The sequence below is a fragment of the Cynoglossus semilaevis genome, chromosome 9, assembly GCF_000523025.1.
Source record: "Cynoglossus semilaevis isolate Cse_v1.0 chromosome 9, Cse_v1.0, whole genome shotgun sequence".
NCBI classification, from domain to species: Eukaryota; Metazoa; Chordata; class Actinopteri; order Pleuronectiformes; family Cynoglossidae; genus Cynoglossus; species Cynoglossus semilaevis.
The window spans coordinates 13,793,873-13,811,639 of NC_024315.1; the positions used below are offsets into that span (position 1 = coordinate 13,793,873).

Below are 17,767 nucleotides of genomic sequence, written 5' to 3' on the forward strand. Positions count from 1 at the left end.
AGGGGGCAACTCTCTCTGCGTGAGTAGGAGGAGGAGGGGCAGGAGGAGGGGCAGGAGAGAAGGGGGAGGGGGGCGCTCGTTGGTCGGCGGATGCCTTTGCAGCAGAGGACCGTGGAGGAGAGTAGCTGTATCTCTGTGTTTGTGTTACTTTGATGCGGCTGTGATGCTGCCTCCGTGCGTCATCATGTCACAGGTGACAGTGTCCGGTCCCGTGGGTCTTGTGGATGGAGACAGTGGTGGAGTCTGTGCGTGAAAACACCGCAGTGGAAGGTGTCCGGCCGGAGCATTTAGACTGTCAGAGTTGTCTGCAGACTGCTGTCAGCTGGTCTGGGATCAGCTGTCGGTGAGTGGAACCTGGAGGTTCTGCTGACAACCATCTGCCAGAACCACAGTGAGGATGGAGGCGGAGGAGTTTGTGTCCTGTGTGGATCACTTCATGTTGAGTCCACTGGTCACATGGGTGAGTCCACTGCTGCTGTCTCTCTGTCCACTGTCCTCACTGCTCTGACATCAGTCATCTTTTCCTTCTGATTCTGTTGCAAAGGTGAGGACATTTGTTCCTAATGATGGAGGCACGAATTTGGAATTCTCCGAACTGTTGGATGGACTCTTTCTGAATGACGTCATGACCCAGATGTAAGTGGGTTGATTATTTGGTGTGTATCGTTTAAAAAAGTATTCCAGTTTAAAATTTAAAAGCAGTTTTTTAATATTGAGAAGTAAGTACATACTCCTTATTAGTTCATTGAGAGTAAATCAACTAAATGTCGTTGGATAGAAAATTTCAAAATATGGATATTTATATACAGTAAGAAGTCTGGTGTTTCATTGTAGTAGCCAACACAATTAACCACAACATCATATATATAAAGTTTAAATAAACTATCATCTTGAAAATGCTCCCAAAAAAACAAGTTTTCTGAATGTGAATCCTATAGATTATTATTTTATAAATTTTTGAGAGGGCCTTAATGAACACTAGTTACGGAAATTCAAATATAATTTTCCTTTTGCTTGTAGTGAACAGATTACAGATTAGTGGTCAGATTAGTAGCCAGATTGTTGATGCAGTTGTTAAAAAAATCAGGAAAAAAAAACACATCCATGTCAAACCCCATTTGACGGGGTAGGGGCTGGGGGGGGTGTCTGTGGCAGCAGCTTCTAATTCAGCAACCATTCTGCCAACAGAAGTTTCTTTGTCACTTCTCAGTCATAAAGAGGAGCTTTGTCGTCTGCAGATGTCTTTGAACGCAGCTTCCTCATGACAGGTTACAGTTTCTTCAAAAATAAAATGTCAGAATTAGCATAAAAAGTTTTTGAAAAAAGGACACAGTGTCCACTGAAGAATGTTGGGTCTGGGAGAAAAGACAGAAGGACACCATAGATGTTGTCAAGATGCTACTTAAGAGATTATGATCTGGTTGCCTTATGGTCTGGGGAGAACACCCCCAACACCACCACCACACCAGACCCCTAAAACACAGACATGTGGTCGGGGTGCAGATTGAAGATCCTCTGGGTTGATCCCATAGATTAGGGATTACGCCTTGGATTCTATTGAATTCTGTTAGGTTCGATACCAATCTGCAGAAAATCTTGATGACATGGTGCAGCTGTGGTTGTCCAGCCATTCCAACTGTAGGACAACCATTCTTCTATCACAATCACCAACTCTAAATGCAAAACAGTGCCCCAGAGAGGGGAGGTGAAGAGGGGGAATAATCTCCTAGATTGGGAAAGCCTTTAGGATTAGGACCTTGGTGCTGCTGGTGCTTTTTTTATTGAGTTAGTGATGCAAAGTCGGGGGAGTTGGAGGGGAACAGCATGAGCAGGGCGGTAGTGGAGGGTGTAGTGGCTATATGGCGTAGACCATCTTCTAAGCTAAATTGACCAATGGCTACTGAGGTTTGTCAAGCTTTCAGCAGAAAACTATACTGTTTACTTTCTTATTAACCCTGCCTCTAATTGGTTAGAATTTGTTGCCTTTGTTGGTTGTTTAGGTGTAGGGATGGTGAGCCATAGAGGCAGAGTAGGGTGATGATGATGATTTAAACTAAAATGTCCTTTTAAGAATTACAAACAGCTCCGTGACCATTAGTCCAGCGCCCCCTTTGACCTACTGGATATAACAGCTCTGCGGCCACTGGTTGTTTTCTGTGTCTCCATCACGGCCCACGGTGTCTGAGCTACAGGCCAAGAATCTGGACTTAGAAAGTCTGGTGGCACCACATTTGGCTGGTAAACAATGTTGTTTGGTCCATGAATGGAACCACATCCCATAAAGTTAGCCGTGGATGGAGACCTCATTCTGGAGCTGGGACCAGTAGCACTTTGTGGGTTAGGGTTGGTGTTTTGTTTTTTTTATATATATATGTTTTAATATTTCCCATGTTTAGAAACCCCTCAGCTGATCCCCAAGGGGTTCAAATGAGAAGGGACCCAAGTCAGAGAATCCAGAACCTGAACTTTCTTGTGCAGCAAATAAAGACATTCTATCTGGTGAGTTTTGACAGGTTCTACTATTTGTTTTTTAAAAAGGGAGTCTTTGAAATAATGCAATAAATCTACAGTCCAACAAGTGCTATACTGATTATGCTGTGGGAACACACTTGTTAAACTCAAGGCCCACGGGCCAAATGCAGCCCACCTAGTAATTTTGTATGGCTCATGGGAGACTAAAAAGCATTTAATACAGTCCAAGCAGCTGAGTTTCCTAACCTGATCAATTCAAAGTTTATTTTATTTCAGAGAGAATATTTGTAAGTTATATAAATAATAATCAATTGTAAAAATTTCAAAGAAATGCTGTGTAATATGTGTAACGCTGAAAATACAAAATAAAGAAATGTTAAAATTTCTATTATTAGCCAACATTGTTTTTCTGTTTTCCATTGTGTTCACATAAAGAAAATATTTAAAACTTAATGAAAAATTACAAAACCCTTTATTTTGAATACGTTTTAAATCAATGCATTGTCTCGATTGTTACCTCTGTTTGACAACAAAAATTATTTTCATTCTGTTTTCTTTGTGCATTTTCTCTTCTTTTTTCAGGATAATCTGAGACAGTTAATCGTGGCTCCGTTACCAAATGTGACGGAGCTTGTCAAGACTCCTTGCTGTGGTACGTTTCTGTCTATTCTTGCTGCCTGTTTCAGTTCAAATCCAAAACAGGGCAAAAAGAAAAATCACTTCCTTCAAATACAGTGATTTTTATTGTCATTCTTGCAGCTTAATGCAGCTTAAACGTGCTTGTCTTTGACGAGCGGTGACCCATATTCATCTGTCAGATCGCTGGTCATTTTAAATCAATGGCAGCAGCTTACAGGCCATTACACTGCGTTTGTTTCACAGACAATATACCATTTTTTTATAAATCCTAACAGAGGAAAGTCTTGAAGAAATGAAGAAGATTCTGCTGTTGCTGTTGGGATGTGCAGTCCAGGTAAGGACCTACTGACTTTCTGCAACTCGCCGTCAACCAAATCTAGGAGTTGCTGCGTTGTCCTAACGTTCCCGCACGTATTTATTTCCAGTGTGAGAAGAAGGAACTGTACATCGAACGGATTCAGACGCTGGATTTTGACACTAAAGCGGCGGTCGCTTCACACATTCAGGAGGTAACACAGCATTTCTCAAAATTCAGTGAATGCATTCATGCACTAAAAAATGCATTCAGTTGAAAAAATAAATAAATAAATAAATGGGACAAATGAGAAAAGCGATCTGATCCACAGCCATGAGTAAAGGTCATGTGACCTGCAGGGTTGAAAAAGAAATATGTTCAGATCACTTCATTTCTCGGCTTCACCAGCTGACCCACAGTCAGGAGAATGTGCTGGACCTGCAGTGGTTGGAGTCCAACATGTTGAATCCAGAGGAGGTGGAGATGGTGGTCAGTACTGTGTCCACACACCTGCAACACCTGCTGGAGCAGAGAGATGCCCACCTGGAGGTATGGACGTTGGATGGAACACCTTCTTTCATGTCTTCACCTTGCTGCTTATTTGCAGATCATGGTCCACAAGATAGGCAGCTCGCGTGCCACATGCAGACCACGAGTCACCATTTTGCTACAAAGTGACAGTCGTGAAAATAAGCAGGAGTTGCTCTGCTTTTCAGTTTCAGATGGAAATGATCTACGAGGAAATGAAGCAATGTTTTCACCCAATTTGAAACAGCAGTAAACGGAATCTTTTGTGCCATTTTTTAACCATAACCAATCGACTTACCCGCATTTTTGATGCCACGGCTGAAAGCAAGATGTGGTGTTTTTTACAGTGTGAACGTTAGCATCCTGCAGCACCAGTGCAGTTCTTGAGAACCTGTGCTCCATCTACTCAGTCTGTGAGTTCTTCACTGAATGCACATTGATGTGTGTTTCCATACGTCTGTCCTTGTCTCCCTGCAGACTATAGCACAGTTAATGCAAGAAAAGGACGGCGTGCTGAGTTTCCTCAGCAGCCCCACCAGCCCACAGCCTGAAGGCTTCACCGCCAGCATTCAGCAGCAGCAGCAGGTGGGGTCTCAGCAGCATCTGTCTGTGGAGCTGGCCGACTCCAAGGCCAAGATCAGGCGACTGAGACAGGAACTGTGAGTGGGGAATGATGAGTTATATGTCACAATTAAATTGTCAGCCCAGTAAACATTCATGGTTACATGGTCAACATCAGGTTACTAGAACTGGAACAGAGGGATCTACATCTGTAATCATTACATCTGTAATCATTTCATACAGTGCTATATACATATATATATACATATATATATACATATATATATACATATATATATACATATATATATATATGTACATATATATATATGTACATATATATATATATGTACATATATATATATGTATATATATATGTATATATATATGTATATATATATAGATAGAGAGAGGGAGGGAGAGAGAAGCCCTGGGGAGTTTGGCCCACATTACTGTCCCAGCTTGGCAGGGTCATTCGTTGTGCACTAACACTGACCCACATTATCTCTGAATCTCTGCAGATAATGTGTCCCCGCACACGCACACACACATGCAACTTGCTAACCCAGGATCCAATCAGGATCAGAGTTCTGCCTCTGTCAGTCATTCCTATCTTAACATCTCTCTTCATACGACTGCAGTATGAAGTCATCCCTAGATAAGTGTAGTGTCATAAGTTAAAGGGATATTTTTTCACCCTGATTAAAACATTACAACATCTCAGCAGCTAAAAGCTGTAAGCAGTAGTTGATGATTGACCCTTCACCCTGCAGAGGTCAAATACATTAGCTTCATTGTATAAATACAGACGTTGGACTCACTTGTCTCCATGCCGTTTTTGTCAGGGAGGAGAAGAGTGAACAGATGTTGGACTGCAGACACGAGCTGGAGAACATGGAGGCTGATCTGAAGAGGATGCAGCAGGAGGTAGGAAGTCACACAAGATGACGTCTCCTGATGCACAGTGACCTCCCGACCCCTGTGCAGATTGAACAGATCACTACAAAAACCGTGCTCGGCTGTAGAACAGTGGGTAATAACGGGAAAAAACAAAACAAAAAAAACCTCTGGAACCTCAGTACCTCACAGCTGAGTGTCAATCTATGATTAACAACTGTAATTTGAAATATGGAGCAGGATGTCATTCATTCAGAGATATATTTGTGGCCTGTATTTGAGCATATATTTTATGTGTATATATTTGCATCTAACTTTTGGTCAAGAGTAAATGTGTGTATCAGTAACTGACATGCCAGAAATTGGGTGTTTTGGTGAGGTGCATTCAAATGCGTTATTTTGCCTACAATTAATAATTATGAATTAATGTCCCGACCATACTTTAACTACGAGGGAGAAACCAATATATTGCAATATATCAAAGAAAAGATGACCAAGCTATAGGCCTCTGGAGATTGATGTTGTACGTTGTTTCTTTCATTTTGAACTTCTGCCTGAACAAATCCAGAACTGCCAGCTGCTCGTGGATGCGCGTGCAGCCCGAACCTACAGGGATGAACTGGACACCCTAAGGGAGAGAGCCATGAGAGCAGACAAACTGGAGAGTGAGGTGGGACGCTACAGGGAGCAGCTGCACAAGATGGAGTTCTTCAAGGCCAAAGTGGAGGTCAGTCACCTCCTATGGGTTCTTCAATAGTAGGGGTGTAGGAAAATTTGAATACACTGAAGAATTGCGATATTTTGTATCGCGATACCTTGTCTCACTGTATCCATTTTTTTTATTAACTGTCAAATATTGACAGTGTTGGTTCATTTTATTTTACATTTATTTCTTCTCTAGCAATTACAAATGTAGATTTCTCGGTTCCAGTCGTAGTAACCTGATGTTTAGTATGGAACAACATTGTGTGTATACTATGACTCAGTTTTCCTACCGTTAAATTGTTTAGATTTCATTAACCTGAAATGCTATAATGCCAAAGAGGTTTTTATCATTAAATGTACTGCAGGAGCTAAAGGAGGATAACAAGGTACTGGAGGAGACCAAGGAGGTGCTGGAGGATCAGCTGTCAGGCTGGAGAGCACGCTCGGACAAGATCCACCAGCTGGAGAAGCAGAACCTGGTTCTTAAAACACAGATCCATGACATGGAACAGGTCAGAGGAGACATAACCAGAAGCTTCAAGTCCACGGATGAGTCAGTGAAATCTGAAGATCTGTCCGTGGAGCTTTGATCGTCCTACCAATGACTTTGTGTCTTTGCTACAGGAGAAGGAGGCCGATCGGAGACGAATTGAGGAGCTACAGGAGGAGAACCTGACCCTGTGTCTGGCTCAGCAGAGGAGTATGGAGGAGTCTCAACACCTGGGCTGGGAGTTAGAGCAGCTCTCCAGGACCACCGAGAAGCCCCAAGGTACAGCACGGTGTGGAGAGAGCACCAGATGTTCTGAACCCTTCAGTAATTCACTAATGTCCTCCAGGTACAGTTCATGATTCTGTGTGTTTGTCCACAGGCCCAGACACTCTGAGTGTGGAAGTCAGCGACACAACACGCAGCCAGTTGCTGAAGCTGGAGATGGAGAACCAAACTCTCCACAGGACCATTGAAGAACTCAGAGCAGCTTCTATCAGCACCAGTCTCCAGTCCAGCCCAAATCCACCTGGTGGTGGTGACTGTAATGGCCAGAAGGTTCATGAGAGCAAGGACTGTAGCTTGAATGATGAGAACTCAAGGCTACGAAAGTCCTCCTCTAATATGGAAAACGGCACGACCAAACCATCAGATAGTACAGCGTCAGAGCAAGTTCTGAATGGAGAACCAAACTCCCATCAAGCACCAAACACAGGGCAGCTCCATGAGGTCCAGAGCCACATCTGCGTCACAGACAGTCCTCTTCATCCACGATTTGAAGGGGACCATTTCAAAGACCTAATGTCCGAACTGGAAAACATGAACAACAGGCTTCACTGTTTTGTGGGGTCTCGTGATCACTCCCCTGTCTCTAAGAGCAACAGTCCCTGCCATGAAAGCATTTTCCTCCAGCAAATGGTATCTTTAAAGTCCTCCTACGTCAGCAAGCAAACCCAACGCCTGGAGGCCAGGTGCAAGGCCCTGGACACGGTGAATCAGCAACTTCAGCTGTCTGTGGATACCTCCGGTACCTCACTGTGAATCACATCATAATATAAAGCAATGATATCACTGAAGAACTGGTTGGTACCGTCTTTCTTTCATTCCTTTCATTTATTATTCAGACCGTAAAGTCCAGCGACTGGAAGCAGAGGTGCAGGAGCTGGAGGCCGAGAACCAAAGCCTGCAGGCCAACTTAGAGGAACTGCGTATTTCTGCCAGACGCCTCGAGCAACTGGAGACAGAAAAACAGGGCATGGATCAGGAGGTGACAGCTCTGGAGAAGGACAAGAGGCAGCTGGAGAAGGAGAATCGACGACTGCGCCAGCAGGTGATCTGTCCTGTAGTGGTTCATGTTTTTACTGGAGGGTAGGATTATTGTACGATCACATGTGAATTGTTGCCTCCTCCTTTGACTCAGGCTGAGATCCAAGAAGCCAGCTTGGACAGCAGTAATGTCTGCATGGCCAGCCTGGAGAGGGAGCTGCGACTGCTGGTGAAGGAGGTGGATGTTTTGAGGGAGACAGCTGAGAGGGTGAAAGGTCTGGAGAAGGACAACAGGGATCTGAGACAGCGGGCTGCAATGGACCACAGGACACTGGCCACTCTGAGAGAGGTGAGAACGGCCTGGGGTCAACCTTGGGGTCGGGATCCCAGGTGGGTTCACCTGAAATGTCTAGTAATTTTTTAAAAATAAAAATAAAATCCTGATGAATATATTTTTTTAACATACTTAAACAACTGTATTCTTTCAGCTTGCTTGTGTTTTGACCAACCAAGTATCTTTACAGACAAGTGCCACATCTCTCTTAGAACTTTGTGAATCCTGTTTGCATTGAAGCCAACCCACAGCCTGTTGTACTGTGTTTTCTTTAGGAGCTGGTATGTGAGAAACTGAAGAACCACCAAAGAGACACTGAACTGGAGAGGGTGAGCCATGAGCTGGAGATGAAGGACCTGACAAAGGAGAGCACAGGGAAGAGGGAAGATGATGCAGTGGACGTCAGGTGATACATCCAACTCACAATACGATATGATATGATTCACAATTTTCTGTTCACGATACAATTATTTCAAATTATGGCCAAATACAATGATCCTTCATTTGTAAGAACTATACAAAATACCATTACCAACTGAAATGGTCTTGTGTACCTCATCCATCCATCCATCCATCCATCCATCCAACTAAATAAGTTCCTTTCTTTATAGAAACACTGTAAAACACTGTTTGTGTCTATGGAAGAAGTTCTTCCCACGTTCTGTTTGAACACCTGAATGTCACTTAGACCAGTGATTCCCAACCACTGTGCCATGGCACACTAGTGTGCCGTGAGAAATCATTAGGTGTGCCGCGATAATTATCCAATGTCACTTAATTGGTCCCAAAACTATTATTTATTTATTGCAAATAATTTTTATTTGTTCGTCAATGCGTGACAGGCAGAGCAATTAAATCATCTTCCACTAGGTAGCAGCAGATGGTTTTTAAACTAAGAAAAGATAATCAGAACTGTTGAAGAAGATCTTTGTGTCTTTCTTCAATTCCTGCCACTATATGAGTGTTGTCTTCAACTAAACAGGAGTAGATTTAGAAAATAATATATTTATTACATGAGATTTTTCTTTGGTGGTGTGCCGTGGGGTTTTTTCCTGATGATATATATGTGCCGTGGCTCAAAAAAAGTTGAGAAACACTGACACTAACATTTTAGGCACATACTGCCACCTACTGTACTAGAGTGTGTAGTCTCATGGTTTGACCAGTGATTTTTGCGATATCACAACCTATTTCTCGCACCCTGAGGCACCCAGAGTGTGTAGTCTCATGGTTTGACCAGTGATTTTTGCGATATCACAACCTATTTCTAACACCCTGAGGCACGATTCATTTTTTTTCTTTCAACTGATTCAAATTGTCACGCATTTATATTGATTTTTAACTGATTCACGATTTTGAGAAAACATGGCCTAATATTTCTTTTCCGTTTACAACAGGTTCAAGATTCTGGAGTCAGAGTTGGAGTCGTCTTTGAAGAAGTCGTTGCAGATTAAAGATGACAAAATCGTTGCACTCCAAGCTCGCCTGCTCGACTGTTCCACCTTCAACCAGCAGCTACACCAAGAGCTGAAGACTGTTAGTCACCAAAAGTCAGAGAGACAAAAGAGGGAATATTTATTAAACATCCAAATGCCTTGATGGGTTGGTTTTTTTTTATCTCACAGGTGAAACTAGGCTTTGAGGCTTTGCAGCAGAAGCAGGGGGAGGAGGGACAGACACAGTCAACCTCCAGCTCCACAACACAGGCCGGGGTGGCAGTGAGCGAATGGCTGCGTGAAAGTCAGGAGGCAACAAAAGAACTGCTGAAGCTCAAAGATCGTCTCATCGAAGTGGAGAGGAATGTAAGTGGGAGCTAAAGTCTGGAGGTTACCCTTGAAGACTCATTCATATTATCTAAGAAAACATCATTTACATTTAGAAGTTGTTTTCAGTCACAGCATCCAAATTCAAATGTTTTCTTAGATACTACACCGACATAAAATTGACACAGCACCAAAGCCGCTAGACAAACATTAGGCCCAAAACCCAGGACATAGTTGTAAAGAATCTCCCAAAGTTCCAGCTGCACTTTATCCTCATCTAGTTCATTCAAATCACAGCCTGTCTCAGTGGGGGATAGGGAGGATGATACATTACAGACAACACACAGGTGAAAACAGCCAGCTTTACCTTCCATACACCAAATCGATTTATTACCAACGTTTTCCTAGGACAGTGAAGGCATCAATTCCTTGATTTTTACATGGTTTTTGTTAAGCTACCTGCTTCAGCCATTCACTCATTCATCTGGAATTGAACTGTCTGCCTTAGACCTGCTGTGGTTCACATATTGAGTTTGAGATCTCTGCTATACACAAGAGCGTGCGATACCTGGTTCCACTTGTCAAAGAGTTTCCTGTTCACATTGCAGTGTTTATCTTCATTTGACTGCAGTTTTAATAATAGCTAAATACAGTTTCAAGTACATGTGACGCTCAGCATGAAAGAGAAAAAAGACGGTTCAAATGTAAGAATAAATTGCAATGCAGAACATCATCTCTTGACTGACTCTCTTTCTCCCATCGTTTCCTGTACAGAATGCGACACTGGAGGCCGAGGGCCTGGCCACGCAGTCGCAGCTGCAGCAGCTGGAGAGTCAGTGTGAGAGCCAACAGGCTCAACTCCTGGCTCTGCAGAGACAGGCCGCCTCACTGCAGGAGAACAACACAGTGCTGCAGACGCACAACGCCAACCTGCAGGTACCACAGAGGCCGTGCCACACATGGTGTAGTGTTATCAAAGATACATTTTTTAAAAAGTCGATTAATAATTACATTTTTTTTTTTTTTGCCTTTTCCTGTTAAAAAAGATATATTTGAGTATCACAGGGGATACGTGGAATTTCTATAGTTTTTAATTTCAATTTATTTTTATGAAGCATCCATTAGGGGGCGGTTTGCTTATATATATATGTGTGTGTATATACTGTATATATATATAGTTAATATAATTTTTCCATTACTTACTGTTGCATCAGTGCCACATCACCAATCACTGAGCTTCTCTGTCTTCTTCTGCTTCAGGTGGAAAAATCTACCCTGAACTCCCAGAGTGCCTCCCTCATGGCCCAGAATGCTCAGCTACAGCAGCAGCAGTCGGGAACGGAGACTGAGAGAGACAGCGCCGTACGGGAACGTGAAGATCTGCGCGCGGTCCACGAGCAGCTGCTGCGAGACCACGAGCGGCTGAACGCCCTGCACGAGCACCAGGCCATGGACTACGAGATCCTGATGGGTAAACACGGCTGTCTGAAAAAAGCTCACCGCACACTGGAGCTGGAGCAGCGCACCCTGCAGGACAGGTGGGAGGAAGAAGAGATGGGGGACAAACACAGAGTAGACACAAACGGACTGACATCGACTTGTGTCTGTGTCTTTGATTAGATACAACAACCTGCTGCAGCAACGAACCAGGCTGGAGGATCTGGAGAAAACCCTGAGGGATGAGCAGATGAGGATGACTCTGGAAAAAGAAGAGCACAAGAAGATCTCTGCTGAACGAATCGCACTCCGTGATGAGAGGGACAGGTGAGAAGAATGGAAGAAAAGTATGTTGTTTTTTTCTTTTCAGTTATTTAAAATACATTATGTGGTACTGTAAACCAGTGTAGCCCAGAAGACTTTAGGCATTTAACGTATCCTTTGGATAACTACTAGTTTCCATAGTTCAAAAAAAAAAAAAACTAAAAGTCCACAACAGCAAATAAAGCAACTAACAAATAAACAGATTTAAATCAAATTCCAAATTATATAAAACCTACGTTGTTAGACTAAAAACAGCAAATATCAACAAAAAAAGTGCTTGAAAACTACAAAACTAGCCCTTATCTAGGTTAAAAACGGACAACTTTACGGTAAAAAAGTCCAAAGAGCAAAAGCTAATCATTAGCTATTATTAGAAAAATGACCAACTATATTGCAAAATATAGCTAAAAAAACACAGCACAAAAAGCTTTATATTAGAATAAGTATTGTGCTTGTGCAAAATATTTATAGATATAATTTTACTGGTACTCGTCACTAAACAGGTCAAAATATATAAATATATACATAAATACAGATATATATTTACATACATATGCTTACATATATGTATATATTTTTAAGGCTGAAAGAGAATAACCAACAGCTGCTCAGTGACCACCAGCTGTTGGCAGTTGATCACAAGCAGCTGAAGAGTCAGCTGAACGAGGCCCAGCTAAAGCACACCTGGCTGGGGGTCGACTTCTCCAAGCTCAAGAAGGACTTCCAGCAGCTGGACATCACTTCCGCCAAGATCAGCAACCAGTGCGAGGTAGTGTGACCTGGAGTCTGAACCTGTCGACGCTCCTGTGTTTTTGTCTATCTAACAAAAACCTTCAATGTCTATGTGATGTTTAGCTGCTGAGTCAGCTGAAGGGAAACCTGGAGGAGGAGAATCGCCACCTGCTGAGTCAAATTGAGACGCTGAAGCTCCAGAACATGGAAAGCAAGGATCTGTTTCATGTGGAGGAGCGACAGTACATGTGAGCAGGATGACTCTGGCAAATCTTTCAGATTTAATGTAGCTACACATCAGTTAACATTTCAAAAATTGTAATCACTATTTTCCTATTTAAATATTACCTCTGACTCTGGGACTACTGTGTTTCTGTTCAGTGACAAGCTCAATGATTTGCGGAGGCAGAAAGAGAAACTGGAGGAAAAGATAATGGACCAGTACAAGTTCTACGAGCCCTCACCCACACGTAGGTAAGTCGACAAAAAGAGTGTTAAACGTGTTATTGTTATTCTTTGTACACCCTTATTACCAGTGACTCTGAACAGCTGTTGGGACAACAGGCAGATCTTGACATTTTTGTGGTAAAAATTGTGATTTTTCACTAAAAACTGAGCCATGAGAGAAGGAGTTGTAGTTCAAGAAACCAGTTCCTTCTCTTTTCTGCTCTGGTTCATGTGAGAGCTGCAGCAGTCTTAGCTCCGCCCCAAATGCTGTCATCATTTGAGACCCATGAAAACAAACAAAAAAAACCTTCTACGTTCAAATTGAGAAGTTGACTTTGATGCCAGTCACCCTCCCACCCTCACCTCTGATGCTAACATAATAATCCAATAATGTGCTCAGCTCTAAATCAAAACAAAATCAATTAACTGGGTACAGTGTCGAGCTGACAAAGTAGACCAACTCAAAGTCTCCATGGTTGTTAGCTGGATTATGGACTTTAGCACGGTCAAGTGGTAGCAATGGTTGCTGACCCGAGGAAGTCCAGGGACCACTGGTTGAGAACTATCAGATCAGAATAAACTTCATATGTATTACCAGGAACAACCTTCATACCAGACATGATGGTCTGAAACATGTATTTGTCACAGTACAGTAGCTACTGTGTCTGCTCTTTACCCCGGCCCTCCTCCACTTTTTCCTGATAAATTAACATCCATCTCTCTGCTCTGTCTAAGACGTGGCAGCTGGATAACCCTGAAACTGAAGAAACTGATGAAGTCCAGCAGCAGGGAGCAGGTAGAGGAGTGTCACCCCTCACCCACACACTCCGCCACCCCCGATCCAAATGAAACCTTCATCAGCTCAGATGGTTCTGGAGGAGTTGCCTCCCCCACAGTGGGAGATAGCATTTCACCTCCTCCTCGTCGTAACTGTAAGTTTAACCTCCTTGAATCTGCAGGGTTATGTCACCTGACCAAGCCAAAGACACTCACTTGGTATTATTATTATTAATAATTAATAATAATTTAAATATTCATAATAATAATATCAATATTCCTAAATATTTTTGTATATTGCTAAAAAAAAACACCAATACCAGGAGGTGCATTTGTTTCTCACCTGTTTTCATTTGACAACTGACATAAAAGTAACGCAAAATGTATGTGTTAAACATTTTAATCTGATTTTCACAAACTGATTCACGTCATTAATGCTCTGATTATAGATAGAATTTTATGATTATTCTAAACCTTCCTGTTGTGTCTTTCACTTGCACTTCTTTGTGACCTCCGCCCTTCCTCTTTCTCTCTCTCGTCCCTTCCTCACCTGTCTCACCTCATCTGTCCTCGCCTTCCTCCGTGTTCGCTGTGAAAAATAAGCCACTCTGAAACTTTTTCCCCGTATGAGGAACAGGCTGAAGGACAGAGACAAAGTCAAGTCCATCTTCCATCGATCCCTGTGTAAGAACAACTGCGGTTTCACTTGGTCACGGTCAATCATCTCATGTTATTGTTTTTTTTTTTTAATCGCCAATGACATAACATCCAATAATAGAAATATTTTGAAATTATAGCAAAATATTCTGAAACTTTTTTGTGACATGGTCATCAAAGCTAACACATCAGTCAGTAACCACAGGTAATCCACTCATTGTTAGTGATAGGTTTGTTACTATACATTTAGTAGTTATACATTAATCTTGTTCCAAAGAACTAGTTTGTAACCGAGTACAGTATTACAAAAGTGACTTGTTACCTGGAGAAAGTAACTATTTGGTACAATTTTTATATTATTTTATATTATTATTATTATATGATGGATTAAACAGACTAGTAGACACAGCCACCACCTGCTGTACCTCCACCCACCTCCTCTACCTCTCGTTCCACAAACACAGCCCTGAGCAGCCTGGCGACTCCTGCAGCCTGGTGGGCAGGGAGCTCACAGCAGCTGGACGTCCCCGACTCGGACACGGGGGGACACAGGGAGGACACATTGACCCCATCCCTCACCACCTCCATCTTGTCCATCCTCCACCTTCATGCGTGTGCCACTGACACCACTGACTCTGTTCCAGGTGTTTGTAGGCTGTGGGTGACAGGTAGATTCAAACCATCGACCACTTTTATTTTTCGTCTCATCTTCACCAGTGAGGGACGTTGAACTACAGCAGTAGGATGTGTGTCTGTTGTAATGTCCTGCTTTGACGTGTTATGCCCCACAGATAAAGATTCTAACGACGGTTCTGGGCTGCATGTGTGTGAGGACAACAATGAGCTGCAGAATAACGGTAAACACCAGATTAGTGGATTCAGCAAACATACAGATGTGTGGCCAGCTCAGGGTTTAGACTAAATCCACCAGATTGCAAATCTGACCTTGTTTTGCATAAATCTCTTTGCTCAGCACAGAAACGAGCAGCTGTTCAGAACTTGTCTCTGCTACCCCCTGTTGGTCATTATTATTATGAAGTTTAATACAGAACGCCTCAGGTCTTAGCTTTGCTCTTGTGATATACAGTATGTTTGTGTTCTAGCTACATGAATAACTCTTGTCGCCTTATTGATGGCTACTTCTGTGCGATTCCACAGCCATATTATAAACTTCAGGTTATGCTAACGTAACATTTAGTTACATTGCTATTACTATTTCTGGCAGTTGTGTAGACAGGGCTAATACTAAGAAAATATTCCACGTCAACAAAAAGTTTTTGTTCTGCAGCAGCTGAGCTGGAAACTTTAACATGGTTTTTTGAAATGTTTACTTCACATTATTTTGAGAGGGGAGGGGGCAATAAAGTCTCTGTCAGAGTCTATATAGTATTTCAGTATATATACTATATGGGCTTTCTTGCTCAGTGCATGATTAGATTTCTAACCCAGCTTTTCATAGAACATTAGCTTATTTCACCGTTTTCTTTTCCAGCACTGGGTGGAGCCCACAGTGAGAGCAGCGGTGAATTCAGCCCAAGTCTGGAGAATGAGCCTTGGTCCAACGGCAGCAGTCCAATACAGCAGACCCCATCACGTCGTTCATCCTCCTCCTCCTACCAGCAACCCTGTAGCACCTCTACTCCTCGACACAAGGAGAAAGCTCCAAACAAGCCCAACTTTAACGACAGTCACACTTTAGAGCTCCAGCCTGAACCCAAACAGAAACATCTGGCAATCGCACAGGACTTCTGGCTCACCAGGGGGACCAGAAGCATCCGGAAGGGATCTGGGGGGAAAATGACCCGTCGCTCATCAGACTCAGCTGGAACGGTCAAAATAAACACAGGGATGGGTGAGATAGGGTCCAAGTCAGGTACAAGCACAGATGACACCACCAGAGCTTTAGCCTGTTCACCAATCACAGTGTTATATGTTCAGGGTAAATCTTCTTCAATGTCCGGCTGCCTCAACTGCTTCTCCTCCCCGCTGGGGAAACAAAGCAGAGTCAGAGGAGCGAGGCCGCAGAAAAGTCTCCCTCGTGCCAGCAACGTCATATCGACAGCAGAGGGTTCGTCCCGACGCTGTAGCGTCAACAGTGACTGCAAAGAAGGCGTCAACAATGACTCTCCTCAGGCTCATGTTTCAAAAGGAAATAATAGACAGGATGAACCAGGGGCTGAGAATCCACAACCAGAACCTGAAAATGCTGAACCTGAACTCCTTCCTCCTCTGAAACCACCCAGAGATCCATCTTCTATTGTTCCCACACACTGCCCCAAATCTCTGGTGCAGGAGTCTCTGTTTGGCACCTCCTTCACTTTCAACTCCGTCTTCAACAACACCATCTTCAGTGACTCCACTGTCACAACTACAGCCAGTCTGAATGAACATGGAGACCATCAGGTGATCTTCTGTCTGGATCCAGCACTGGTGGTGGCGGACTCTCAACATGAAGCTGGTAACAAACCACAGACAACACTGTGTGTAGATAATGAGCAGAGTCCAAAAGCTGAAGGTGCCAGTGGGATGGAGGAAAAGGACCCGACCATCATGAATGCATGAGGGAAGTCTTTACATTACGACTGTCATTTCAACACAGCAGTAAAATACGGGGTCATTTCAGTTATTTTAATAACGCAAATGTTTAACTGTGATGTCCACTGAATACAAATCATGGAGATGGTGAAAGGACTGGACGGACCTTTGATGCTGTAACAGTGAGAAATCGGAGATTTTTCATTTCTTTAAAATTAGAAATAATCAAAAAATAATTCTAATGCTCTAGATCTGAGACCGCCAATCGTTTCCCCAAATAAATGTTTGAGTTTTTTTCCACCACAGATCATTCCCTCCTGTCCTGGCATCTCCATATTTGACATCCTTTCTCCAAATGTTGTGCAACTTCTGAATTTTATCTCCAAACCTGGGTTAGATATGTATTTGTTTATCTTTTATTTACTACAAAGACCCCTGTGTCATTTATAGCTGAGTTTTTATTTTCCTTATTTGGTGGTGGGGAAATGGGGGAGGAGGGGATTATATGTTTGTTTTTGTTAGCCAAACTAAATATTTTATTTATTATACGTTCCTTTATGTTTGCTTTGTGTTAAAATGTACTTGAAATGGAAAACTATTGCAATAAATACATTTTGTCCCAAATGTCAGTGTATGATTCGCCAACATCTACTGTAGTATTATTATTAGAAAATATTTAGTCTAGTTCTACGAAAACATTAACTCTAAATACATTTGTGTGATGTTTTGTACAATGCAAAAACATAAATCCACTACACAGATATGTGTACACTCACGTAAGCATTACTGTATTTAATTATTTCACGTTATAATCAATTTCCTATGTTCTGCTGCTCTAGTAAAAATTTTGAAATAGTAAAATCATTTAAAATTTTTAATTCTACGCTACATTAACTGTTATCACCTCGTTC

The 17,767-nt window shown here is 42.5% G+C and overlaps 1 protein-coding gene across 1 annotated transcript; it reads left to right on the plus strand.

Annotated features, from left to right (window-relative positions):
• Nucleotides 1-52: 52 nt before the first annotated feature.
• On the plus strand, nucleotides 53-17,529 carry LOC103384018 (girdin-like). The gene is given in 28 exon segments (XM_025058536.1): nucleotides 53-460; nucleotides 545-636; nucleotides 2,397-2,499; nucleotides 3,055-3,124; nucleotides 3,387-3,445; nucleotides 3,537-3,620; nucleotides 3,815-3,955; nucleotides 4,412-4,593; nucleotides 5,341-5,422; nucleotides 5,961-6,119; nucleotides 6,463-6,609; nucleotides 6,722-6,866; nucleotides 6,967-7,611; nucleotides 7,709-8,199; nucleotides 8,460-8,590; nucleotides 9,582-9,720; nucleotides 9,810-9,986; nucleotides 10,722-10,883; nucleotides 11,208-11,485; nucleotides 11,568-11,711; nucleotides 12,291-12,477; nucleotides 12,564-12,688; nucleotides 12,822-12,914; nucleotides 13,623-13,819; nucleotides 14,268-14,348; nucleotides 14,786-14,989; nucleotides 15,113-15,178; nucleotides 15,814-17,529. Coding segments are annotated over 28 exon segments (5,517 nt in total). The 5' UTR covers nucleotides 53-397; the 3' UTR covers nucleotides 16,884-17,529.
• The last annotated feature ends 238 nt before the right edge of the window (nucleotides 17,530-17,767 follow it).